Source organism: Mus pahari, chromosome 10, assembly GCF_900095145.1.
Source record: "Mus pahari chromosome 10, PAHARI_EIJ_v1.1, whole genome shotgun sequence".
Classification (NCBI taxonomy): domain Eukaryota; kingdom Metazoa; phylum Chordata; class Mammalia; order Rodentia; family Muridae; genus Mus; species Mus pahari.
This window is the reverse complement of record NC_034599.1, coordinates 67,452,911-67,480,815: the sequence shown is the minus strand read 5'-3', so window position 1 is coordinate 67,480,815 and position 27,905 is coordinate 67,452,911. Positions and strand designations below refer to the sequence as shown.

General features: G+C 36.7%; 1 protein-coding gene across 2 annotated transcripts in view; it reads right to left on the bottom strand.

Annotated features, from left to right (window-relative positions):
- The window catches only part of Rfx7 (regulatory factor X7), a 77,265-nt gene that overhangs the window by 6,530 nt on the left and 42,830 nt on the right, over positions 1–27,905 (bottom strand). For both annotated transcript variants that reach the window (XM_029543244.1, XM_021207329.2), the window contains exons 3-5: positions 27,406–27,439; positions 10,448–10,530; positions 8,955–9,077 (exon numbers count right to left, since the gene is read on the bottom strand). In XM_029543244.1, coding sequence (XP_029399104.1) covers positions 8,955–9,077; positions 10,448–10,530; positions 27,406–27,439 — 240 coding nt within the window. The remainder of the gene's footprint in view (positions 1–8,954; positions 9,078–10,447; positions 10,531–27,405; positions 27,440–27,905) is intronic.

Below are 27,905 nucleotides of genomic sequence, written 5' to 3'. Positions count from 1 at the left end.
ATTTAATATGACTGAAAAGGTCACTCAAAATACACAGAATTCTTTTTACTTTGTCATGTCATTTATAACATCATTTACACAATGTAAAAGTAAATATTTAATTCTACAAAAATAAGCTAAAATGGGGCTGGAGAGATGGCTCAGTGGTTAAGAGCACTGACTGCTCTTGAGAAGGTCCTGAGTTCAAGTCCCAGCAACCACATGGTGGTTCAGAGCCATCTGTAATGAGATCTGACACCCTCTTCTGGTGTGTCTGAAGACAGACACCAGATACCCTTACAGAAGCTTTTCAGTTTCATGAGATAACATTTGTCAATTGTTGATCTTAGAGCCTGAGCCATTGCTGTGCTGTCCAGGAAATTTTCCCCTGTGCTCATGTGTTCAAGATTATTTTCTCACTTTCTCTTCTATTAGATTCAGTGTATCTGGTTTTGAGGGGTCTTTGATCCACTTGGACTTGAGCTTTCTACAAGGAGATAAAAACGGATCAATTTGCATTCTTCTACATGCAGATTGTCAGACCAGCACCATTTGTTGAAGCTTTCTTTTTTCCACTGTATGGTTTTGGTTTCTTTGTCAAAGATCAAGTGGCCATAGGTGTGTGAATTTATTTCTGGGTCTTCAATTCTATTCCACTGACCGACCTGTCTGTCTCTGTACCAATGCCATGTGTTTTTTACCACTATTGCTCTGCAGTACAGAGGTCAGGGATGGTGATTCCCCCAGAGGTTCTTTTATTGTTGAAAATTGTTTTTATTATTCTGGGTTTTTTTGTTATTCCATATAAAGTTAAAAATTGCTCTTTCTCTGTGAAGAATTGAGTTGGAATTTAGATGGGGATTGATTACACTGAATTTGTAGATTGCTTTTGGTAAGATGACCTTTTCTCTGTGTAGCCCTGGCTGTCCTGGAACTCAGTTTGTAGACCAGGCTGGCCCCAAACTAAGAAATCTGCCTGCCTCTGCCTCCTGAGTGCTGGGATGATGATGATGATGATGATTATTATTAGGGTTTTCGAGACAGGGTTTCTCTGTATAGCCCTGGCTGTCCTGGAACTCAGTTTGTAGACCAGGCTGGCCCCAAACTAAGAAATCTGCCTGCCTCTGCCTCCTGAGTGCTGGGATGATGATGATGATGATGATTATTATTAGGGTTTTCGAGACAGGGTTTCTCTGTATAGCCCTGGCTGTCCTGGAACTCACTTTGTAGACTAGGCTAGCCTCGAACTCAGAAATTCGACTGCTTCTGCCTCCCGAGTACTGGGATTAAAGGCGTGCGCCACCATGCCTGGCTTAAGATGTCAATGCTACTGATCCATGTGCATGGGAGATCTTTCTATCTTCTGGGTCTTCTTTAATTTCTTTCTTCAGGGACTTGAAGTTCATGTGATACAAGTCTTTCACTTGCTCGGTTAGAGTTACCCAAGATATTTTATATTATTTGTGACTACTGCGAAGGGTGTTATTTCCCTAATTTCTTTTCCAGTCCATTTATCTTTTGTGTAGAGGAAGGCTACTGATTTGTTTGAGTTAACTTTATATCCAGCTACTTTGCTGAAATTCTTTATCAGGTGTAGGAGTTCTCTGGTAGAATTTTGGGGTCACTTATGTATACTATCATATCATCTGCAAATAGTGATACTTTGACTTCTTCCTTTCCAATATGTATCTCTTTGACCTTTTTTTGTTGTCTAAATAGGGGAGAGAGTGGGCAGCCTTGTCTTGTCCCTGATTTTAGTGGGACTGCTTCAAGTTTCTCTCCATTTAATTTGATGTTGGCTATTGGTTTGCTGGATATTGCTTTTATTATGTTTAGGAATGAATATGCCTTGAATTCCTGATCTCTCCAAGACTTTTAACATGAAGGGGTGTTGTATTTTGTCAAAGGCTTTTTCAGCATCTAATGAGGTGATGTGACTTTTCAAACCAAATAACCCAATTAAAAGAACTCCCAGGACCCAATGGAGATGACATTAGCTGAAATACCAAATAGCAGGGAGACAGAACCTGAAGGGACCACCTCCAGTAGATAGACATGGCCCCTAGTGGAGGCTTGGGGCCACCCACTCATCTCAAAAATTTTAACCTAGAATTGTCCCTGACTAAAGGAAATGCAGGGACAAAAAATGGAGCAGAGTCTGAAGGAAAGGCCATCAGAGGCCGCCCTAACTTGGGATCCATCCCATTTGCAGACACCAAACCCTAACATTATTGCTGATGCCAAGATGTGCTTGTAGGCAGGAGCCTGGCATGGCTGTCCTCTAGAGGCTCTGCCAGCACCTAAGACAGATGCAGACACTCATAGCCAACCATTGGATTGAGCTTAGGGACCCCAATGGAACAGTTAGGGGAAGAACTGAAGGACCTGAAGGGGATTGTAACCTCATAGGAAGAACAAAAGTTTCAACTAACCAGACCCGTCAGAGCTCCTAGGGACTAGGCCACCAGTGAATGAGAATACATGGGCCAGTCCATGCTCCTGTTATGTATGTAGCAGAGGACTGCCTTATCTGGCATCAGAGTGAGAGGATGTGATTGGTCCTGTGGAGGCTTGATGCCCCAAAGAAGGGGGATTCTAGAGGGGTGATGTGGAACTGAGTGGGTGGGTGAGCACCCTCTTAAAGGCAAAGGGGAGGGCGATGTATAACTTTAATTTTTTTCAAACTTTATTTTTAATGATGGTTCTTAAGGACTTGTAGCCTACCACCACCCACCAGAGGTAGTGGGGTTTGGGGGGGGGAGGGTGGGCTGGAGGAGTGAACCTGTTTAGAAAGGTTCTTTGGAGCAACTCCTGTCTGTGTTGTCTGAAAATCAGTTCAGTGAGCAGGCAGCAGCAGCTCGATCCACTCACTAATACTTCACAGATATATCAGCAGTCCAATTTGGTAGAGTCAGGTTAGCAACAACGGTGACATGGTGACACCACCTAGCTGAGACAACCAGGCACCAGCCTTAGCACCAGTCAGCAGGAGGGACCAGTAGGAACACCAGAAGTTCTCGGCTGTGCAATATAAGGCAGACCAATACATGTGTGTCACTAGCAAAGAATCCTCTGTCACATGTCCTTTCACGTGCTTGTTTTAGCAGAACTTCCTCTTCTCTGTATGACTGCTTCTGAAACGTTCCTTCATGAGTCTGCCTTAGCCTTTCACACCTGTGTCCACTTTAACAAAATGTTCCTTCATGTGTTTGCCCCAGCAAAACACCATCCAACTGACTTTCCAAAGACTTAAGTTTCCAGTTAAGGGAGGGGGTGGGGGAGTAGTGGAGTGGGGATTGGGAAGGGGGACAATACTTGAAATGTAAATAAAATAATTAAGAGCCAGGCGTGGTAGTGCACGCCTTTAATCCCAGCACTCAGGCAGAGGCAGGCAGATTTCTGAGTTCGAGGTCAGCCTGCGCTATACAGAGAAACCCTGTCTCGAAAAACAAACAAACAAACAAACAAAATTAAGAAAAAGATTAAAAACAATCTGAACAGTCCTGAGATGCTACATCACAAGTATTTGAGACATGAGAAAGCCTGAAGTTCCCATCTCAGGCTAAAGAGAAAGCCTCCCCAAAGCAGAAACTGAAGGCTAATGACAGCTAATTCCACATCTGAGTGCTGAGGCTGAATCCTAATACATACTATGGAGACCCCCAGTGAATAAAGACTGGGAGATTTATTGGTTCCAGGTCCTTTTTGAAATCTATATCTTACTAGACTATTAAGCCAGGGAGACTTCAGTAGATAGTCATAGTGACACAGTACAGTTCAAAAAGGCCACATAAAAAATTATCCCCCAAGCAGCCAACAAATATTAATAACCACAAGAAATGACACACACACAAACCTTGGGCAGAGACTGAATCTAACTTCTAGAGTACCATATTTTATGTCTAACTTGCAATAAAGAACTATGAGCTATAAAATAATCAAAATTTTTGCCCTGTTCCCAAATTGTAATTGTTAGAAGCTATCCCCGAGGAAGTCTAGATAGATGTACTTACTATAAACCAGCTCCTTAAAATATACTCAGTGTTAAGTGAAACCTAATCTCACCAAACAGGAAATATCAATAGAAAGACAGAAACTACATATATTAAAAAAGTTATAGTTCTAAAATATATAATGAAATTTTGATATGATAAAAATAAGTGTTTAAAACTAGCAGATGTGTCCTATAAGAAATCAGGCTTAAATGGACACTACATAGCAGCTCTGAAAAAAAAAAAGTCACTTGAAGAAATAAAGAATACCAGTAAAAACTATAGAATAAATATATTTTCCATGTATAATTTTTAATATTCTCCTATCTGAACTGAAAGTCAATTGCATAAAACATCATTTATAAATCTGTGTTGATGGACACGTTACCAAAAAATGTATGGAATAAGGTAAACGAGGACATACATATACAAATATGTTTATTTGCTTCTGACTTTTCGTTGGTATAATCCAAAATAGATCCTGGGGCAACTATTAGACAAAACTCTAAAATGTAGAAAGTGAAAAAAATAGAAAATAATTATTAGAAAATAGCTGTTTAATGGAGAGACAGCAATAGGGGAAACAGAAGAACAAAATGAGGTATAACACAAAGAAGATAACCAGCAAAACCAGGTAATACAATTCATACCTCATTAGCAATTACACTAAAGGTTAAAAGATTGCAACATTCTAATTTAGTCAGGTATAAGTACAACAGACTTAATATAAACATGATTGAATCAGGGTGTCCTCAGGGTGGGGAAAGGGACTCAGAATCAGCTGTAGGTTGGAGTATATAACTTATGTAGCCACTGTGGAAATCAGTATGGAGGCTCCTCCAACAAACTGAAACCAGGGCCAGCAACATGGCTCAGCAGGTGAAGAACCTGATGCTTTTTCTGTTTTGATTTCTGTTGTTGTAATAAAAATACTGACAATGGCAACTTGTGCACATAAATCATAATACATTTCTTAAAAGTTAAAAAAATGAAAATATTAGTATCATATGGCCCAGCTCTATCACTCTTTGCTATAGACCTGAAGGACTCTAAATACTTTAGAGATCCTTATACGTTTGTATTTATAGCGTCAATATTCTAGGTAGAAAAAAGAACTTTGCATTGGTTTCACAGGAATTTATTATTGACATTATTAGCCATCAATAAATTAATGACTAAAAAATGTGGTACATTTTTACAATAAATTTTTTTGTTTTTGTTTCCGAGACGGGGTTTGTCTGTTTAGCCCTGGCTGTCCTGGAACTCACTCTGTAGACCAGGCTGGCCTCGAACTCAGAAATCTGCCTGCCTCTGCGCCCCCCCCCCCCGGAGTGCTGGGATTAAAGGCATGTGCCACCACCGCCCGGCTCAATAAAAACTTTTATAACTGCATGGATAAATAAAGTATTTGCAAGAAAATGGATGCAATATGAAACTACTATGTAACATAGAATAAGCCAGACTCGGAAAGACAGAGATCACATTTTCTCTTATATGCAGAACCTAAATTTCATTTATGATGCATGTATGCTTGTAGGTCACAAGACCAGAAAAAGAGGAAAGATTTTTATAGGAAGTGAAAAGGAAGGAAGCTAAAAGAATACAAAAGGTGGGAACTAACCGGTGGAAAGAGGAGAGTCATGGTGGTAAGGCAGTAGAGAAGAGGGGCAAGTGAGAGCACCTTAGAATGACATGTATGCATGCACAAAGACTCCATGATGAGTGAGAGCACCTTAGAATGACATGTATTCACGCACAAAGACTCCATGATGAAACTCATTACTTTGTATAACCTAAAAAACTAATAAAAAGTGAAACAAAATAAAAGGGTTACTTATTAAAAAGCAAAACCAAACATTAACAGACTAGTCAATTTTTCTACAATTCAAAACTGTTTCTTATAGTTAGTATGTGTAATCCCAGAACAAACTGTGTTTGACCACTGGAGTACAAGTTATGGACAGACACAGAATATCTAAAGTTTGCTTATTTTTGCATGCCACATTTAAATATTAAACAGAAAGCAGCTGGACATGGCAGAAAGAGGTGGAGGTAGAGATAGGAAGGTCAAGAGTTCATGGACAGCCTCAGCTACATATAAAACCAGCACACAAAATTAGTTGCTTTTTCTATATACTGGTAATGAACATGATAAATAAAAACTAGGAAAGACATCGCATTTACAATAATTTAAGATCCTCCCATATTCAACAGGATACTTAGGAATAAATCTAGCCAAGGATATGAAAGACCACCACATGAAAACTAAGACACTGAATAGAGAATGTAAATGTCATGGTTTGGCAGGATATTGTGAAAAGCTATATTACTAAAAATGATACACAGCTCCAATGTAATCCCCATCAAAATCCCTGTGACATGCTTCACAGAACTCAATTAAGCTGAAAATTAACTGTACAAGATTGGAAATGTCACTAGTGTTCCTTAACAATATGATATTTCAATCTCTTTATTTTAAAAATGATTTATTTTTATTTTATGTGTATGAGTGTTTTCCCTGAATGTATGTGTAGTTGTGTGTGTACACAGGCCATAGAGGTCAGAATAAGTTGTAAGATCCTTCAGATAGTTGTAAGCCACGATGCCGGTGTTGGGAACTGAACCTGGGTCCTCTGCAAGGGCAACAAGTGTTCCTAACCACTGAGCTATCTCTCCAGGCCCTCAATCTCTTCTACTTAAGAAAAACCTTTATTATTTCTTGTTTTCAAAGAAAAATTCAATATAATTTAATAGTAAAATATAACCAAGCTTTACCCAAGGCAGAACATTATTAGGAAAATATGAACTGTTTTCATGCATTATGGTCACATTTTTACAAACTGAGGTGATGTCTCTGCAGGTGATATGAGTTGTTGAATAGGCAAGGCCAACACTTCAGGAATATATGCATGTCATGGATTTGTTCATAGTCTACCATGAAAACATCATTTGTTGGGGCTGGAGAAATGGCTCAGATACTGAGTTCAATTGCTAAAACCCACATGGCAGCTCACAACTGTGTATAATGAGATCTGATGCCCTCTTCTGGTATGCATGCAGACAAAGCACCAATATTCATAAAATACATAAATAAATAAACTTTAAAAAAAATCACTTGTTAAAAATTTCTTTTAGGAAACTAGCAAGACATCTCTGGATAATTTTTCAACATTTTCTACTTCAGACAAGTTTATAATTTTAGACTAAAATACACCTTATGCAGTTTCACTTTATTTCATTTTATAGATATGCCAAATGATAAAAAGAACAGTTAAACACTTGTCCTGGTCATAGAAGTTTGATGACAACGTCAATTTCCTGGATCTTCAACTCAGAGTTTCTTCAGCATATTGTACAAGTGTTCTTTTACTGAGTTCAGATTAGCTTCTTACATGTTTCAGAAAGATCACCTTTTGTCCTTTTGGCTAACATCAAGTATAGAAGTTTAACAAGGTCTTTTGTATTTTAATTACCCTGTTTGTACTAAATCTATGTTTATCATAAATATACATCTTTTCTCCTCCTTCCCTTCCTGCTTCCCATGTATCCCAAATATAAAATAACTTTCTCCTTGGAATCTTCCTGGATCGTTGTGGGATCACAGACACACACTATCATTCTATCTACCCACCACATATATACAGATTCTGATTCTGGGGGAGGACAGAACTGGTGTCGGTCTCATCAGAGTTTCAGATTGCAAGAATGAACAACTTTCAGTTTCAACTTTTCTTAAAACATTAAAGTCCTTCATTTAGCTCATCTCAAGTATGTATTCCTTTTTATAGCCCCACTATGCTATCTTTAATGAGCAGTTAAGACTTAAGAGTAAACTAGAGAGTTTTCTTGCCAGATATCAACAATGTTCTCAGTAAAGTTTTCTAACAAATTATATAATTACAACATACTATTTTTTCTTAGTTTGATGTTTTAATAACCATAAAATTTTGGCTTTATTTATTCTACCAGAATGAATTCTTCCTTTCAAATAAACTATAAACACACTAAGCAATACTGAATATAACAATGACTGGTCATGCTCTGTCTTTAAAGCCCTATAACATATATACTTTTCATTTCCCATTTAAATAAGCTATTTGCATAATCAAAGTTATTTGTGTGTAGTTTTTGTATGTCAAAATCTCTTTTATCCTTGAATAAACACTTTACAATATTCTCTGGTTGGGATAGAATTAGATGGTTTTAGATTTATGAAAAGTGGCTTAAAAATTCAAGTACACCAATGGAGGAGTTAGAGGACTGAAGGAGCTGAAGGGGTTTGCAACCCCATAGGAAGAAAAAACAACATTAATCAACCAGACCCTCCAGAGCTCCCAGGGACTAAACCACCAACCGAAGAGTACACATGGAGGGACCCATGGCTCCAGCTGCATGTGTAGCAAAGGATGGCCTTGTCAGGCATCAACAGGAGAGAGGTCCTTGGTCCTGTGAAGGCTTGATGCCCCAGTGTAGGGAAATGCCGGGGGGCGGGGGGGAGTGGGTAGTTGGGGAACATCCTCATAGAAGCAGGGGGAGGGGAAATGGGATAGGGAGTTTCGGGATGGGGGGAACTGGGAAAGGGGATAACATTTTAAGTGTAAATATAGAAAATATCCAATTAAAAAAAAAGAAAATCATTCAAGTACAAAAAACCATGTTTTAGTCTTTTCTTATGCACGGATTATTTTTTATTGCCATCCACTGTCCCTCTAGTCCCTCCCATTATTCTTGCCATTTTAAAATTCTGAAAGAAACTTTTAATTCAGTATCCCTATACATTCTTTATCCTCAGAACCCTGGACAAAGTCCTCATTTAATAACTCTGTTCTATATTATATTCTAGCACAGAAGCGTAGAGTTGGTAGTAATCTTGGAAATTTCTAAACGCATCCCCAAGTAACAGCCAGACCATAAGCATAGACAAGTAAACCCCTGCTCTAACACAGTACTTATCTGCCTTAGTCTATCACATGGCACACTTACTTGTATTCATCATAGACTTCCTTTTTGGGGAGTGACATCTCAGGATGCTCCTCTAAGGTATTTCGAATCCAGGAAAAGGCATGCATTTGCTGTGCCCGACTAGATGACATGGCATTCTGATCACTAATGATAAAACAGACAAATTTTAGCTGAACCAGACAGCAATTCTATTAATACCTTTTAAAGCAAGGCCTAAGTGTTATGTTAAAAACATATTAGCAGATCAAATTGAACTTAGGACATACAGTAGATATACAGTAATCTACATAAAAATTGTGTATTTGTGACTGTGAGGCAGTTTTTACTATCTGTTTCACACTGAAAATACTGGCGCCTGTTTGGCCAAACTGCTGGGTTGGATTCTAAAGCATGTTAAGTAGTGAAGATATTACAAAATAAGGTTTTTGTTTTGACCAAAATTACCTTTGTATGATTATTTCCTAACTTACTTGCCTGTTCATATATTTATACTTCCTAAATTGTTAAATGTTTAGAACAAACATTGTGGTAAATTCTTTATATTCAATTTCCTCTGCACACTCAAAGAATATGCTTGTAGAAGTACCTACCCTGAAATCATACTAAAACACACTCCATCCCTAGAATGGACAGGAGAGATCTCAAGAAAATCATCCTTCTTACAACTAGGATCTTTGCATAGACTATCATGTTCACTAATCAGCATTAATTTTATTATATGGCAGTACTTTTATAAGCTGATCTCATGAAATGGGCATTATAGTCCATATATGGCAAGCTAGTCTACTGACTATGACACTAATCTCAGCCTTCTGAGTAGAAGAACCTGATTCCAAAACACTGAGCACATGTTTAGAACAGGATATAATTAAACTAGTTATTATGGTTGATATGAGGTAAGAACAGGTAAAAGCAACATAATGTGTATTTCATTATTTCTCATGTACAATTTGAAATGAATCCTCAGAAATATGCAAAGGTAACGAAATTTGTAAAGAATAGAAACTGAAGAACTGTTTCTCTACATTCTCTCCACATTCTCTCCACTTAAGCACTTTTAATGATGAAGCTAAAGCAATACCCAAAGTACTGAAAGTGAGGTACACCTACATTAATGTGGCCAACATTATACTTTCTCTTTTTTCTTACATCCTATGATGTGCTTATTTATCACTATACTAAAAACAACCCCACACTTTATTCTTCAGAATACTTACCTGGTTATTCTTTGGTTTCCTGTTCTTTTTTCACATTTTTATATGGCATAATACTCCCACTGTCCTGTGTAACCAAACCCAACTTACATTTCATAGTATTTAGTCAGTTACACAAATGAATTATTCAAAATTGATGGTGAATATTAACTAAGTATTATGAAAGACACATGAGCTGTTGTTTTTCCAATCTGTGTTCAGACAAACTTAGGAATACTAAAATAACAATCAATCATAATGTACACAGCTTGGTATGGTCCTACAAACAAGGCAGCATTACAAAGACAAGGATAGGTCTACCTTTTCTCTGCACTGCTAAGACCAGAAGGCAGNTGAAGGTAGAGGTAGAGTTTCTCTAGGTCTGTAAACTTCTCAACTTCTTGCTGGTTACAAAGGGTTAAAAAGAAAGATCATTAAAAATATTTCCTCCCAACTAAATTTATTATTTTCCCTAAATGCTACTAATCTTTTTCTAATTTTCAAATACCTAGAATGTGACTAACGCTAGTGCAGGCTAAAAGATCTGAAATAAAACCAACAAACCCTTTTGAACTATGCAGGTGAAATTATAGTTTGAATTTCAAAAGGAGTTCTATTTAGATAAACCTAGCTATAAGATTCTCTACTATTATTGCTGAATAAACGTCATTCTTGCCTTCCTTTATATGGGTTTCACCCATTTCATAACCTCTTTTTACAATAAAGACATTCATGTTAACTTATTTCAAGCAAAACTTCTTAGTAATGCCAAGTGAACTGGTTATTGGTATTTGTGACAGAATTTTTTTTTTTTTTTTAAAGATTCATTTATTTATTACATGTAAGTACACTGTAACTGTCTTCAGACACTCCAGAAGAGGGCATCAGATCTCGTTACAGATGGTTGTGAGCCACCATGTGGTTGCTGGTTTTTGAACTCTGGACCTTCAGAAGAGCAGTCTGTGCTCTTACTCACTAAGCCATCTCACCAGCCCCGACAGAATTGTTTTAGGTGGTAGTGATGGTGTAGGACATCTTTTTAAGTCAGAGTCATTCTATTATGTAGCTGTGGCTGTCCTGAAACTCTCTATGCAAATCAGGCTGGACTCCAATTCACAGAGAAAGATTCACCTACCGCAGCTTCCTGAGAGCTGAGATTACAGGCATGCACTACCATGTCTGGCCCAGAATTTATTCTTTTTTTTTTTTTTTCCTTTTTCTGAGACAGGGTTTCTCTGTGTAGTCCTGGCTGTCCTGGAACTCACTCTGTAGACCAGGGTGACCTCGAACTCAGAAATCCACCTGCCTCTGCCTCCCAAGTGCTGGGATTAAAGGCATGTGCCACCACTGACTGACCAGAATTTACTCTTTATAAAGCACAGTTTATACGTAGATTCAATTTTAGAAGCAGAAATAATTCCACTCTCACAATTTTGAATTGCCCATTCATTTTGTTTATGTGTTATATGCAATTGTATACATGTATGTAGAGGTCAGAAGAGGATGGTTTTCCTTCATTGCCTTCTGCTTTATTTTCTTGAGAAACGGTCTCTCACTTAACCTGGAGTTGGCAGTTAAATGGCTGTGTGGATTATCACCAAGCCTCAGAGATAATCCCATCTCTTCATAGATTCCTCAGTAACACAGGGGTAAGAGGTGCTGGTCCATGCCCTGGCTGCTTATGTATGTGTGTGCTGGAGTCCCATATGCAGTTATTTTTGTGCACCAAGCACTGTTACCAATTGAGCAATCTCTTTAGATCATAGAAGTCTGTCCTTATTTCTAAAATTTACCCGAAAATTTAATCTTAGATTTAATTCAGAAGGTGATTTAATCTATCAATTGTTTGCATATAGGTCCTATGTACGCTTCAAAAATCCCATCATCTATGAGTATTTTCCAAAGGATTGTTCTAATGCTTAATGAGCTATATATCTTAAAGAAAAACAACAAAACAAAAACAAAGTAGGGATCCTTTCTCAGTCTTATTTATGATTGCTGCCTTTTCTTAGTTCCCACAACATGTGGTTTTGGAGTCTGCTTAACTGAACTCTTCACAGTGTGTTCCACACTAATCCTCCAGGTAGAACACAAACATCGTGTCCCATAGTCTTCAGTATCTTTACTTTCATTCTCACAGTAGTTTATGCTCTTTAGCTTTTTCTTTCACTACCATCAACAAAAAAAGTTCATTTACTCAGAATATATGTTTTGGGTTTTGCTGTGTTTCACAAATTTTACAAGAGAATCATCTGGCTATACTGTGTATTGTACATTACACAAATACTTGAATACATCACAACACCACAATTTTTTTTTTTTGCCCCCACTGACTTAAGACACTTCTTATCTAACTAACTGGCTTTCCTGTTTCCAATCTCTCTCCCTTCTTAAATTTATTAAATTTGGCTCCTTGTATTATTTTTATTAAATACTATAGTTTCCATTCAAACCCCAAAGTGCCTATCATCCTGAACCTAGTGAGGTTATACTGTAATAATAAAATAATACATAATATTATGGACAAAAAAATGAGAACTATAGCTAAAATCACAATCTTTGATCATTAAGAAAAGATATATCTCAGGAGTTAGAGACACGGTTCAGCGGTTAAGAACACTGTCTACCCTTCCAGAGGTCTTGAGTTCAATTCCCAGAAACCACATGGTGGTTTGCAACCATGTGTAATGAGATTTGATGCCCTCTTCTGGTGTGTCTGAAGTCAGCTACTTGAATACAGAAAATAAATAAATAATTCTTTAAAAAAAGATAAGTCCCATATTGATTGTTAAACTTGGGGTTCTGCATAATTTTTTAATTTTCCAGATATGAGAAAAATAGAGAAACTTCAGAATAGAGGAGCATTTCAAAACATATTTCAAATTAAGACAAAGCACTAAAAAGGAAACTTACAAGATGTCAAAGAATATCTTTTGAAAAAAAAAAAACAAAACTTTTTTTTCCTACTTTAAAAAATAAAAATTTGTAAATGCTCTGTTATTTCTTTATTTGCAATTGGTGTTTAGCACACAAAAGGAAAAACTACAGACTAACACTAAAAATTGGTCATATAACTCTATGAAGAAAATGGAAACAAAATGACCCAAGTGTGTACTGATGGCATTTGACTCCAGTCTGAGTTCATCACAGTTTTCTGGTTTTAGATATTTGTGTCATTCACTGCCAAATGTTGGCTTCCAAAACAATGACGGTTGATTTATATAAAGACTCTTATACTAGATTTTCAAGGCAAGAGTATCATGTGGCAAGCATGCTAAACATCATATTATTTAATATACTTTGTGAAAATTTAAATGTGAAGAATAACCATTTTAAGATTTACTAGTTGTTAAAAACCACATCTGGTTAAATTCATAAAGTAAAGGATAATGGTGGTCCATTTTCATAGTAGTAGAGAAAAAACTTGACTGCATACACTTAAGAACCGTGTGTGTTACTGAGATAGGATCTTACTAAGTAGCCCCGGCTAGCGGTGAGTCAGAGATCAACTTGCCTCTGCCTAAATAACCTTATTCTAAGTCAGTGTTCTCAACCTTACTAATACTCTGACTTTTCACTTTTAAAAAGATGTACTTAAAGCAAAGCTATGAAAATGGTTTCAAGTTTAGGGTTTGCTTCAAGCATTACCTAGTTGAATTACCTTACTAATACTCGGCTCTAAGTGAAAGAAACCTTCCACAAGAGACTTAGGTTAAGTTATTGACTGGCCCCACCCCCAGAGGCAATATGAATATTCCAGAGGAGAATGCAGTAATTATTTAATGGGCAGCATCATATACATAAAATAAAAATCTTACAGAAAAGCACACCAATCACAGTTTATAAAAGAGTTGGGCAGGTGCATCTTCATATTTGAAGATCTTAATCAAACTTTAAAAGATCACATTTTAAAAACAATAACCCGGGGGCTGGAGAGATGGCTCAGTGGTTAAGAGCACTGACTGCTCTTCTGAAGATCCTGAGTTCAAATCCCAGCAACCACATGATGGTTCACAACCATCCGCAATGAGATCTGGTGCCCTCTTCTGGTGTGTCTGAAAACAGCTACAGTGTACTTACATATAATAAATCTTAAAAAAAAAAAAAAAAAAAAAGGCAGGCAGGCAGTCAGTCAGTCCAAAGGGGCTAGCGTGAACTAAAACAAACAAACAAACAAACCAATAACCCACACCAACATCCCTTTATCCCTAGACTTAAGTTTTCACTTTTAAAAAGATGTACTTAAAGCAAAGCTATGAAAATGGTTTCAAGTTTAGGGTGAGCCTCAAGCATTACCTAGTTGAATAGACTGGGCAATAACTGTTAGAAAACAATATGAAAAGGGTTCCTGCCTATAATCATAAAAGCTCTCATCCATTCATACTTAGTAATTAACTTACTTTGAAATGTAAGACTAACACTGTTACTGATATTATGGTTTGCTTACAGACTAGAGAGTAGATGGTAGTCCTCTGAGAGGCCCAATAAGCAGCTGACTGAGACAGAAGCAGATACGTACACCCAACCAATAAACAGAAGCTGGGGACCCCTGTGGTAGTTGAATTAGGGAAAAGTTGGAAGAAGTTGAGAAGGAGGGCGACTCCGTAGAAAGATCAGCAGTCTCAACTAACCCACCCCTGAGATCTCTCAGACACTGAGCCACCAATGGGGCTGCTGGTCCAGTTCCCCCTCCCCTCCCCCTTACATACATAGCAGAAGACTGCCTCAGTGAGAGATGATGGTTTCAGGGAGTGGAGAGGCTTGGCAGAGTAGCGGGGGTGGGGGTGGGGGGAGGAATGGGATGAAGAACTGTGGGAGGGTAGATTGGGAGGGGGGTAATGACTGGACTGTAAAAAAATAAGAGTAAAATAAAACAAAACAACACCCCCCCCCCACAGCTCTGATGATCTCTTCCTATGAATTTTAAACAATATATACACAATGAAACAAATAAGCAAAACCTCCCATTAATAACTCAACTTGATTTAAAGCTTGTAACACTATTCTGATTGCTTCACTGCTTTGGGTTCAGCTTATGGATAATTAGTTTGCATTCATGGATTCATTTAATAATGCTTTCTAGTATCAGGTTATACTTTTACCATCACCAAGATGAAGCTTTTATCTGTTTTGTTCTAATTAATTCTTTTGTGAGGCAGAATCTTAAAAAATAAGATGAAGCCAGATGGGAACCTTTCTAGTATAGTTTAGTACCCAAATTTTGTTTTTAAAAATCTAAAGTTATAAAAAAATCACAAATAGGGGCTGGTGAGATGGCTCAGCAGGTAAGAGCACGCGACTGGTCTTTCAAAGGTGCAGAGTTCAAATCCCAGCAACCACATGGTGGCTCACACCCATCCTTAACAAGATCTGACTCCCTCTTCTGGAGTGTCTGAAGACAGCTACAGTGTACTTACATATAATAAATAAATAAATCTTTAAAAAAAAAANAAAAAAAAAAAACAAAACTTTTTTTTCCTACTTTAAAAAATAAAAATTTGTAAATGCTCTGTTATTTCTTTATTTGCAATTGGTGTTTAGCACACAAAAGGAAAAACTACAGACTAACACTAAAAATTGGTCATATAACTCTATGAAGAAAATGGAAACAAAATGACCCAAGTGTGTACTGATGGCATTTGACTCCAGTCTGAGTTCATCACAGTTTTCTGGTTTTAGATATTTGTGTCATTCACTGCCAAATGTTGGCTTCCAAAACAATGACGGTTGATTTATATAAAGACTCTTATACTAGATTTTCAAGGCAAGAGTATCATGTGGCAAGCATGCTAAACATCATATTATTTAATATACTTTGTGAAAATTTAAATGTGAAGAATAACCATTTTAAGATTTACTAGTTGTTAAAAACCACATCTGGTTAAATTCATAAAGTAAAGGATAATGGTGGTCCATTTTCATAGTAGTAGAGAAAAAACTTGACTGCATACACTTAAGAACCGTGTGTGTTACTGAGATAGGATCTTACTAAGTAGCCCCGGCTAGCGGTGAGTCAGAGATCAACTTGCCTCTGCCTAAATAACCTTATTCTAAGTCAGTGTTCTCAACCTTACTAATACTCTGACTTTTCACTTTTAAAAAGATGTACTTAAAGCAAAGCTATGAAAATGGTTTCAAGTTTAGGGTTTGCTTCAAGCATTACCTAGTTGAATTACCTTACTAATACTCGGCTCTAAGTGAAAGAAACCTTCCACAAGAGACTTAGGTTAAGTTATTGACTGGCCCCACCCCCAGAGGCAATATGAATATTCCAGAGGAGAATGCAGTAATTATTTAATGGGCAGCATCATATACATAAAATAAAAATCTTACAGAAAAGCACACCAATCACAGTTTATAAAAGAGTTGGGCAGGTGCATCTTCATATTTGAAGATCTTAATCAAACTTTAAAAGATCACATTTTAAAAACAATAACCCGGGGGCTGGAGAGATGGCTCAGTGGTTAAGAGCACTGACTGCTCTTCTGAAGATCCTGAGTTCAAATCCCAGCAACCACATGATGGTTCACAACCATCCGCAATGAGATCTGGTGCCCTCTTCTGGTGTGTCTGAAAACAGCTACAGTGTACTTACATATAATAAATCTTAAAAAAAAAAAAAAAAAAAAAGGCAGGCAGGCAGTCAGTCAGTCCAAAGGGGCTAGCGTGAACTAAAACAAACAAACAAACAAACCAATAACCCACACCAACATCCCTTTATCCCTAGACTTAAGTTTTCACTTTTAAAAAGATGTACTTAAAGCAAAGCTATGAAAATGGTTTCAAGTTTAGGGTGAGCCTCAAGCATTACCTAGTTGAATAGACTGGGCAATAACTGTTAGAAAACAATATGAAAAGGGTTCCTGCCTATAATCATAAAAGCTCTCATCCATTCATACTTAGTAATTAACTTACTTTGAAATGTAAGACTAACACTGTTACTGATATTATGGTTTGCTTACAGACTAGAGAGTAGATGGTAGTCCTCTGAGAGGCCCAATAAGCAGCTGACTGAGACAGAAGCAGATACGTACACCCAACCAATAAACAGAAGCTGGGGACCCCTGTGGTAGTTGAATTAGGGAAAAGTTGGAAGAAGTTGAGAAGGAGGGCGACTCCGTAGAAAGATCAGCAGTCTCAACTAACCCACCCCTGAGATCTCTCAGACACTGAGCCACCAATGGGGCTGCTGGTCCAGTTCCCCCTCCCCTCCCCCTTACATACATAGCAGAAGACTGCCTCAGTGAGAGATGATGGTTTCAGGGAGTGGAGAGGCTTGGCAGAGTAGCGGGGGTGGGGGTGGGGGGAGGAATGGGATGAAGAACTGTGGGAGGGTAGATTGGGAGGGGGGTAATGACTGGACTGTAAAAAAATAAGAGTAAAATAAAACAAAACAACACCCCCCCCCCACAGCTCTGATGATCTCTTCCTATGAATTTTAAACAATATATACACAATGAAACAAATAAGCAAAACCTCCCATTAATAACTCAACTTGATTTAAAGCTTGTAACACTATTCTGATTGCTTCACTGCTTTGGGTTCAGCTTATGGATAATTAGTTTGCATTCATGGATTCATTTAATAATGCTTTCTAGTATCAGGTTATACTTTTACCATCACCAAGATGAAGCTTTTATCTGTTTTGTTCTAATTAATTCTTTTGTGAGGCAGAATCTTAAAAAATAAGATGAAGCCAGATGGGAACCTTTCTAGTATAGTTTAGTACCCAAATTTTGTTTTTAAAAATCTAAAGTTATAAAAAAATCACAAATAGGGGCTGGTGAGATGGCTCAGCAGGTAAGAGCACGCGACTGGTCTTTCAAAGGTGCAGAGTTCAAATCCCAGCAACCACATGGTGGCTCACACCCATCCTTAACAAGATCTGACTCCCTCTTCTGGAGTGTCTGAAGACAGCTACAGTGTACTTACATATAATAAATAAATAAATCTTTAAAAAAAAACCACAAATAAAGTAGAGAGAGAGAACAGGTAGGCATGCATTACTATGTCACACTAACTTTTATTCTCTTTGACATTCCTTCAGCAGCACATATAATAAAAGGATCTTGGTCAGGGGATAAGGGGTAGAGGATGGGGGGTTGTAGAAGAGAAATGGGAAGGGGGATAACATTTGAAGTGTAAATAAAAAAAATAAACAATAAAAGATGAAAAAAGTATCTCTATATATTTGAAATACTAATGTTGTAAGATCAGCCTAAACTGCTGATTCATAGATAAAAGATAAACAAAATGTGATACTGATATACAACAGTTTTATTCAGCTACAATGAAAATTATCTTGTCAGAAAATAGATGGAAACAAAATAGTATCAGAAAATACCACATATTATCTTTCATATAGGCATTTCAGGGGGGCATAAAAAGAAAAGCAGGACAATTAGGTACATTGAAAGGGAAAAGGATTAAAGGGAGGAGGATCAGAGAAGGCAACAGAGGGGGTAAGCATCACCAAAATGTCATATCCATTTATGAATAAATTTATGAATAAGAAAAGCTGCTGGTTTATACGATCAGCATATGCTAGTGAGATAAATGAGAAAGCACATTGCAAAAATGGTCTGTTCATTGTTGTACTGTGAGTGAATTATTAAAAAGCTTCAGTATTTTAAGCACTAATGCTAGATAATAATTGTGTCTCTTGTGAATTTTTGTAACATGTCTAAAAGTAGAAATAGTCATCAAGGTTGTACATTTTCACCTTTATCAGTTTTGGATTTCTTCCCCAAACTGTTACATTAACTTACACTAACAGCAGCTATGTCAGGATTTTTCCATATTTTTTATTAAATTTACATTTTAAATTAACTTATAGGGTGAAGAAGTGTTTCTATTTCATCTATCATTTTATAGGTGATAAATATGGCTACATTGAGCTTTAATGAAATGGCTCTGAAGTTTTTTTGAGGTAAAAGATCTGAAATGGGGACCTGAGAGTCTGGATTTCTAACAAGCTCCCAAGTGATGCTGCTATTGTTCCTTGGAGGATCCTATCCAAGGAAGTAGCGTTCAAAGAACTTTTTATGTTCAGGACACATTTAAAATAAGGGATCTTTATCATAGACACAGTATACTAATCCTCCAGTGGCTACATGTGTTCATAAGTTTTTTCTCTTAGTTGTAGCTAGCTACTCATTTTATTTTTGGAAACTTGTGACACCAGTCTTCTGATGTTTCCAGGTAGTCAAATACTGCAGTCTCTTCATTCATGATCCTAGATCCCAGCACTTTATTCCCCAAGATTAAATAAGAGAGACAGAGTGAGGACTCTTACTTTCCTGGCTTGTTGCTTAGAATTCTAAATTTTGAGTTTCCAAACTTCTATGAAAATCATGGGGAATTATAGAGGAATATGATTTACTTTTGTGGAGTACCTACATAAACAATGTAAGAAAACCGCTTTCTGTCCTCTGTCCTAGAAAACATCACGCAACTAGGAGAGCAAACACTTTACATTATATTTGATTATTGTAAAAGTTTGGCCTTCTATTTATATTCCTACTGACCTAGGTATAAAATGAAAATGGCTTAATTTCTCCATTCTGCTAAGAAATGTGATCTAAGTTCACTTGGAAGACTTGAGTTACTAGGGATCAGGGATGGAAAAGTGAACCAAGTCCAATAAGCAAACTTCACAAAAACCCTAGTGTGGTGGCTTGCATGAGAATGGCCCCTATGGAATCATACTTCAATAGCTGGTCTCCAGTTGGTTGAACAGTTCAGGAAGGACTAGAAGGTGTAGGCTTCTTAGACAAATCACATCACCATGAACAGGCTTTGAGGTTTCAAAACTTATGCTATTCCCAGTATGCCTTTTCTCTCTGCCTCATAGTTGTGGATCAAGATGTGAGCTTTCATCTGATTTTTTTTTTTTACTGTTATCATGGACTCTAATCCTATGTAAAAATGAAAACAAAACCAAGAAGCTCCTTTCAATTTACTCCAACCACAATCATGTGTCAAGAAATTGTAGTGCTAGGAATCCCAAGGTGTTGCAATGTGAATGCTAGCAAACTCATATTCCAAGACAGGACTCTAATGTGATTCTCAGTGGATTCTGTGTATAATACTGTGAAAGTTCTGTATCTAACAGTGAGTAGATTTTAGTAAGAAAGAAAAAAATTTGAAGAGATTATGGAGAACATTCCCCATATTTAAGGAAAGCTCACATTTATGAATATAGTCTCTTATGAATATATTTTGGGTTTTTCATTACTTTTATTTATCTAATTCTTTTTTTTTTTTTTTTTTCCAAGACAGGGTTTCTCTGTGTAGCCTAGGCTGGCCTCAAACTCAGAAATTCGTCTGCCTCCGCCTCCCGAGTGCTGGGATTAAAGGCATGCACCATAACACCTAGCTCTGACTAATTCTTTAAAAAATGGGTAAGTTAATAATAAATTAGAAGAAAATTATAGTAAAGAAAAAAACATGGAATTTTTTTTTGTTTGTTTTTGTTTTTTGAGACAGGGGTTCTCTGAATAGCCCTGGCTGTCCTGGAACTCACTCTGTAGACCAGGCTGGCCTCAAACTCAGAAATCTGTGTGCTTCTGCCTCCCAAGTGCTGGGATTAAAGGCATGCACCACCACTGCCCGGCTTGCAACATGGAATTCTTAAGGACTAAATAAAACATCACAGATAATTATAAAGTCTACTAAGTTACTCCAAGGCTATATCACAAAATAAACCTTATCTTCCAACCACAAGCATTTTAAAGCCATATTATTTTTACTTAGGTACTCTAAAATGTAGTTTTAGGTTTAGTCAACTCTGAGTTAGTATGCTGAACTTGGTTAGCATTTAGCATTCACTATAGAATGCTTCCACCAACAGAGGAGAAAAGGCACTTTTTCAAATGGGCCACACTTTACATATATCTATTTAATGATATATACACTGGCAAGAACAGGAAACACTACAGTGAGCTACTTATTGTTAGGAGTATGTAATTTTTTGTAGACGACCTCATTCTAACATCAGTCTGGTTCTCAGAAAGCATGCTCTTTTTTTTTTTTTTTTGGTCTGTGTTTTTCAAGACAATCAGCCTTGGCTGTCCTGGAACTCACTCTGTAGACCAGGCTGGCCTCGAACTTAAAATCCACCTGCCTCTGCCTCCCGAGTGCTGGAATTAAAGGCATGCGCCACCACGCCCGGCTTATATTTTGCTTTTTATTGATTGGTTATTGTGATGGCTAGGCAGGAGCAATGATAGAAGGTAGTACAGTACTAAGTCAAAAAACGGGTTGTCTTCCTGTTTTCTGTTTTCAAAGATAATTATCGTTTCCCCAACCCTATAAAGAATGACACTTGGAAGAACTGCCACAAAGAATCTAATACAAATTCCAATTGCTGTACAAATAAAGAACACTTAAGAAAAATATCTTTGGGGCTGGCGAGATGACTCAGTGGGTAAGAGCACTGACTGCTCTTTCAGAGGTCCTGATTTCAAATCTCAGCAACCACATGGTGGCTCACAACCATCTGTATTGAGATAACACCCTCTTCTGGTGTGTCTGAAGACAGCAACAGTGTACTTATTTATAATAAATAAAATCTTAGGGCCAGAGCGAGCAGAGGTCCTAAATTCAATTCCCAGCAACCACGTGAAGGCTCACAACCATCTGTACAGCTACAGTGTACTCATATACATAAATCTTAAAAAAAAAAAAAAAGAAAAATATCTTTGCTGAGGATGTAAAGCATGGTGGGGTCTGAGAAGACTTGAGAGCACCTATTGTTTCTGGAAGAAAACTCAGGTACAACTGCCGACACGTAGGAAGATGGGGTCAGAGTACAACAGAGACCAGTTTTTTTCCCTGTGAACTCTTCATTTTTGAGATAGGAAAATCAACTCAAGAATCTTTGATATTAGGTATAAATTGAAAGGGATTAAAGTATTATTCATTAATAATATTTAAGTAGGCAGAAAGTATTAGGCCTCTATATAAAATTACTTTATTTACAGGGCTGGACAGTTAAGAGCACTGGCTGCTCTTGCAAAGGACCCAAAGCACACAAAACTAGACAATAAAATTATACATGATGAAGATAAATGCTTTAAGTAAAAAAAAAAAAAGTGTTGGGAAGAATAAGTTTTTAAAAAAATTATTTTATGTATATGAGTATACTGTAGCTGTCTTCACACACACCAGAAGAGTTTGGATCCCATCATTCACATGTTGGCTTACAAACCCTGTAACTCTAGCTCCAGGGTATACAACATCTTCTCCTAGCCTCTACAGGCACCATATATACACAGTGCCTTTACATATATACAAACATTCACATATACATAAAATAAACATATAATCACTATATTTAGTTGGTAAACAATGAGTCTGCAGGCCAAAAGATCAATATAAATATGGGCAATAAAGTACTGGATAACAAAAATTTAATTACTACCCACAACAGTATCTAAAACTTTTAAAATTTTAGTATTTAGGAATAGTTTTAAGAAAATCTGTATGAAATTTACAGAGAAAACTACAAAGGAATGTTGAGAGAAAATATGGAAGAATCAACTATAATAGTGAAAACCCAATCTCATAGAGGAAGACTGTGATATAGTCACTGAAGTCCCAATAAAAAATATCAGTAATTCTTTTCTAAAAATAGAAATTGACAAAGTAATTCTAAAACTTGAATGAAAATGACATAAACAATGAGTTGTTTATAGAACTATTTTCTAGATTTCATATAAAGTGATAGTACATAAGACACTGATGGGGAGAAGAAGAGAGTCAGGAAAAAGACCTGTACATTTTGATAAGCTAGAGGATTCTCAATGAACGGTGCTGGGAAGGGATGCCTATTCAAGTTTTAAAAATCACCTGAAGCCAAAAACAGATTCAAAATAAAAACGATTCAAAGATTAAAAAAAAAAAAAAGGCTAAAGTATACAAATTTTACAAGGAAATATGTTAAATTACTATGGAAAGGCTGAAATAGGAAAAGTAAGATTAAGGTGTTCACTAGGCTAGGTGGTGGTGGAACTGGCCTTTAATTCCAACACTTGGGAGGCAGAGACAGAGATCTGCATCTCTAAGTTTGAGGCCAGCATGTTTTACAGAGTGAGGTCCAGGACAGCCAGCGCTGCAGAGAAACTCCATCTCATACAACAATAAAACCAAACCAAACTCAAACCAACCAAAAAGAGATGTTCGCAATGCATCTTTAAAACATTTACAAAATGACACACAACAGTCAAAAAGAACAGTAGTGTGTACCTGACAACTGACTAAAGGAAAACAATACACAAAGAAGTACTTACATTATTAGAAACATCTGAATTTTCTTTTTTTTTTTCCTTTTTTTTTTTAAACATCTGAATTTTCATCAGTAACTATCAAAGTCCCTATTATTTTTGCTTGAGGCTGCTACCATGACCCCATTTCATCTGGTCTGATAGTAAAACTATCAAAAGGAGGCTGCCTGCATCTAAATGAAGCAGGAGGGTCAGATGCACGTGACTGAGACTTATAGGAAAGTTAACTCTAGGATCAAGTAACTGCCTCCTGGACTGCCTTAGACAGTTCCTTAAATTGTAAAAACCCTCTCTCTAACAAACAGGAAAAAGAATCTGACTATGGCTAGGAAATAATACCCAGGGGAAGACTAGTCTAAAGATATGATTTTTTCCAATGGGACCTTTGGGACACCACAAACCACTTAAAAGTTCATGTGTATGGACTGCATCTCAAGCAGATGACTATTTAAAAAGATTATAGAATAGATCATGTGTGGAAAGCATGATATTACATAATCAACAGATGCTAATCATCTATGTTAGTCAAAGAAGGCTCTAACCCACCATGGAATCTCTCCTTCCCTCTGTAACTAACAGTCTTGTAAAAACAGGAGCTCCTTCCTGAGCACGTGCTCTCTGGAGCCCATCCCACTCTGCAGCATGTGCTTGGCTTTCTCTCCCACTGACTCTGTGGCATTCATTACTGCTTCTCTGTGTTTTGGTCAATTCTTTGGGACACAAAGAACTGAACACTGCCTCGTGAGAGATTCCCCAAGACTCTTTCTAGTAACAAACAAGAAAAAATTGAGTACAAGTCAGATAACAGAAATTAATTAATAAACAGCATTTTTAATAGTCTAGTTTGTCCTTGAACTTACAATCTTCTTGTTTCAGCTCCTGAGTCCTAGGTTTGGAAATTTTAATAGAGAAACCAGAGTAGAGAGAAAGACAATCAGAGAAAAAAAGAACAGTTATTGAGACCAGAATAACATCAGTGATTTCAATTTATGTATCTTCAAAATTTTAAAAGAGGGGTGAAAAAAAATCTAAGGAACAGAAAAGTATTTGGAGATAATGCCTGAAAACTTCCCCAAATTAATCTACCAAAGACAAATTCAATAAAGGCCCAGTCAGATGATACAAAGTAATACACAGCCTTACACATAACAGTCAAACAGCTGAGAACCAGTGTTTGTGGGCAAGTTAACAAGTAAGAGACAGAATGAATAAAAAGAAATTTTAATAGCAATTAAGAGGAAAAGAACTCATCACATTTAGGAAGACAATGATGGACTAATTACTAACTTCACATCATAAATAACAAAGACTGGAAGGCTACAAAATAACATTCATAGCAATAAAAGTGTTAAGGAATAAAATAAAATAAATTTTAAAAATAATTAACATTTACCATTACTTCAACAAAATTCTTTAATACTCTATTAGATTTATGAGTAGCCTAACTAGTTTTCTACTTCCGTTCTGCTCCCCTTGTCTATATAGCACATTCTAATATATATATATATAAAATTTATTTGAGGGGGTTGGTTATTTGAGATAGGGTCTTTCTATATAGCCTGGTTGTTCTAGAACTCTTTATATAGACTAAGTTGGCTTTGAACTTGTAGTGATCCTTCTGTCTCTGCCTTCTGAGTACTTGGATTAAAGATGTGTGCTACTATGCCTGGCTCAGTAATATATTTTTTTAAAGTCTGAGTACTCTGTTCTGTAAAAAGCTTTCTACTTGGCTTTCAATGAACTTAGGATGAATGCATCCTTCCTGTCATAGCTAAGCACACCAGACATAAACTACTCCATATACTATGTCTTACTCTAATTCTGCCATCATTCCCCTCCCTTCCATGAGTTTTAGCTTACTGAAATCATTATATTTTTCAAATATTCCAAATGCATTCCTAATTTTGATTTTGTGTATTCTCCTTTGTCTACCAAATGTGCAGGCCACTGCACATTTATTTACTTATCATTGTTTGTTTATTATTTGTTTGTGTGCATGCCACAGCATGCTTACGGAGGTCAGAGGATAAATTTGTGGAGCTAGATCTCTTTTTATTTGGGTTCTGAGGATAGAACTCAGGTTGCTAGGGTAGAGTACTAAGTGCTTTTTTATCCACTGAGCCACTTGCCAGACCACGGTTGGCTTCTCAGGTCTGCTTAGCTATCATTTCAAAGAGGCTTTTCCTGATCACATCCACTTAAGTTTACTCTGGTCACCATCATTTATTTGCTTCAATGTGCCCTTTCAAATTTTATAATAGCATTTATTAATATCTGATAGTTCAAGCTCATTTGTTTAATGCGAAACTTTTTGTTCTTATTTAGTATTTTGTAATAGATATTACTTATCTTTTCCCCATTTTCTCCATGATGAAAAAACATGAATAATCCTCCAAAGTATGTATGCCTTATGAATATCTAAATCTAAGAGTATCAGTTATTTTAGTTGTAAATAGGAAGCAAAAAGATTGCCTATTCCAGAGGATTATTGTAAGACAACAAGAAGCAGAGGAATAAAGGAAGAAAAGAAAAGGAAGTCAATGAATGAAAACAGGAAGTAAAAGGTACAGTTAAAAACTTCCCTACAAAGCCATCCTTCAGCCTGTAAGTTAGAAATATATAGAACTGATAGAATTTTGTCCCTATGAACAACTGTTATTCATTCACCTTTCAAGAACCTACAATGTTAACAATAATAGGAAAAAACCCTAGTAAGATATATACTCATTATACCACCAGATACCTCAAGCCATCCAAACCCCACAGAATTTGACAGGAGAAGGTTCTGAAATGACAAGGAAAGGGAATTTGCTATCTTGACAATGTATAACTTAAAAGTGCAAGGCTGTTGGATGCTCAGGTGCATAGGGTGTAGCCTAGGTTCTTGGGAAAGCAGACAGTATTAACTCTTTTTTTTTTTTTTTTTTTTTGGTTTTTTCGAGACAGGGTTTCTCTGTATAGCCCTGGCTGTCCTGGATCTCACTTTGTAGACCAGGCTGGCCTTGAACTCAGAAATCCGCCTGCCTCTGCCTCCTGAGTGCTGAGATTAAAGGCGTGCGCCACCACGCCCAGCGCAGTATTAACTCTTATCCCAGTAGTTGGATATGTATGAGGGTGTGTGTTGAGGATGCCTGTGTGAGAATGTTTCACTGAGTAGCTGTTGGTACATAGCTGTTGAGTAGCTATTCTGGTTTTCAAACCTGTAGCCATCTTGCTTTCATCTCTGTGAGTGCAAGGTGGCTTGGTTTTCCCTATATATTAAAAAGACCTAAAGGCTGGAGAGATGGCTCAGTAGTCGTGAGCTCTTGAAGAGGACCTGAATTTGGTTCCTAATACACATGTCAGGCTATTACTCAATCCACTATAACTATAGCCTCAGAGAATCCAACAGCTTCTGCTGGTCTGCAGGTAACTGCACATATGTGGCAACCATTCATACAGACACATAAATAAAAATAAAAAAATAGCTTTACAAGACCTAAGGAACTACCAAAATAAAAATATTATTGTGGCTTAAATTCTTAAAAGCTGCAACTCAAAGATGAAAATATAGTAACAAAAATAAATTCACCAAGAATATAAAAGCATTTGTTAAAGTAAATACTTACAGGGTTTTATTAGTAAATGTATACTATCTTTGTAGGTGAATTCCAAAAGGGTAACCAACAAAACAATGACAAAAAGGTTATGTAATAAATCAAGGTACTAAACATCTAAAATGTTTTCTTTAAAATTTTCATACTTGGTAATTAGAACATTAAAAATTATACATTTAATGAAATGTTAAAGTAATCTTTCAGTAAACATCAGTAAGATTCAAAAACACAATTGCTTCCACCTGTGGTTTTGATGAGCTACACAAGAACATAGATAGTTAATAATGAATATACCCAGAGGGTTGGCTGTAAATGTAAAATTTATTCACAAAAACTCAAGAGATATTCAGAATCAATATTTATTTAAGAATGGCAGATTGTGAGGTATTGTACTTACCAAAATGCAGTCCACTTTAGATTGTACAGTTTTGCTAGAAGAAAAAAAAGTGAGAGTTAATAAAAAATAGAGCATTTTTTAAGTATAAGAACTTCTCTTAAACACAGTAACTATATAAACTAAGGAGACAGGGAAGCATCTCATTAAATACTGCATTTTGTTACAATACCTACTAAAGAACAAATGAAAGCAAGGCATGCGAAACATTTAGATATTTAACAGTCTTAAAAAATAATGAAAACTAAATTACCTTTCACAGAAAGCCTAGGAGCCAAGTAGATGCAACAAAACCTAGTCATGGGGATAGAAGATGGCTCAATGGCTCTGAGCACTTGCTACTCTTTCTTTCTTTCTTTCTTTCTTTCTTTCTTTCTTTCTTTCTTTCTTTCTTTCTTTCTTTCTTTCTTTCTTTCTTTCTTTCTTTTTAACTTTAATGTAAGCACACTGTAGCTGTCTTCAGACACTCCAGAAGAGGGCGTCAGATCTTGTTATGGATGGTT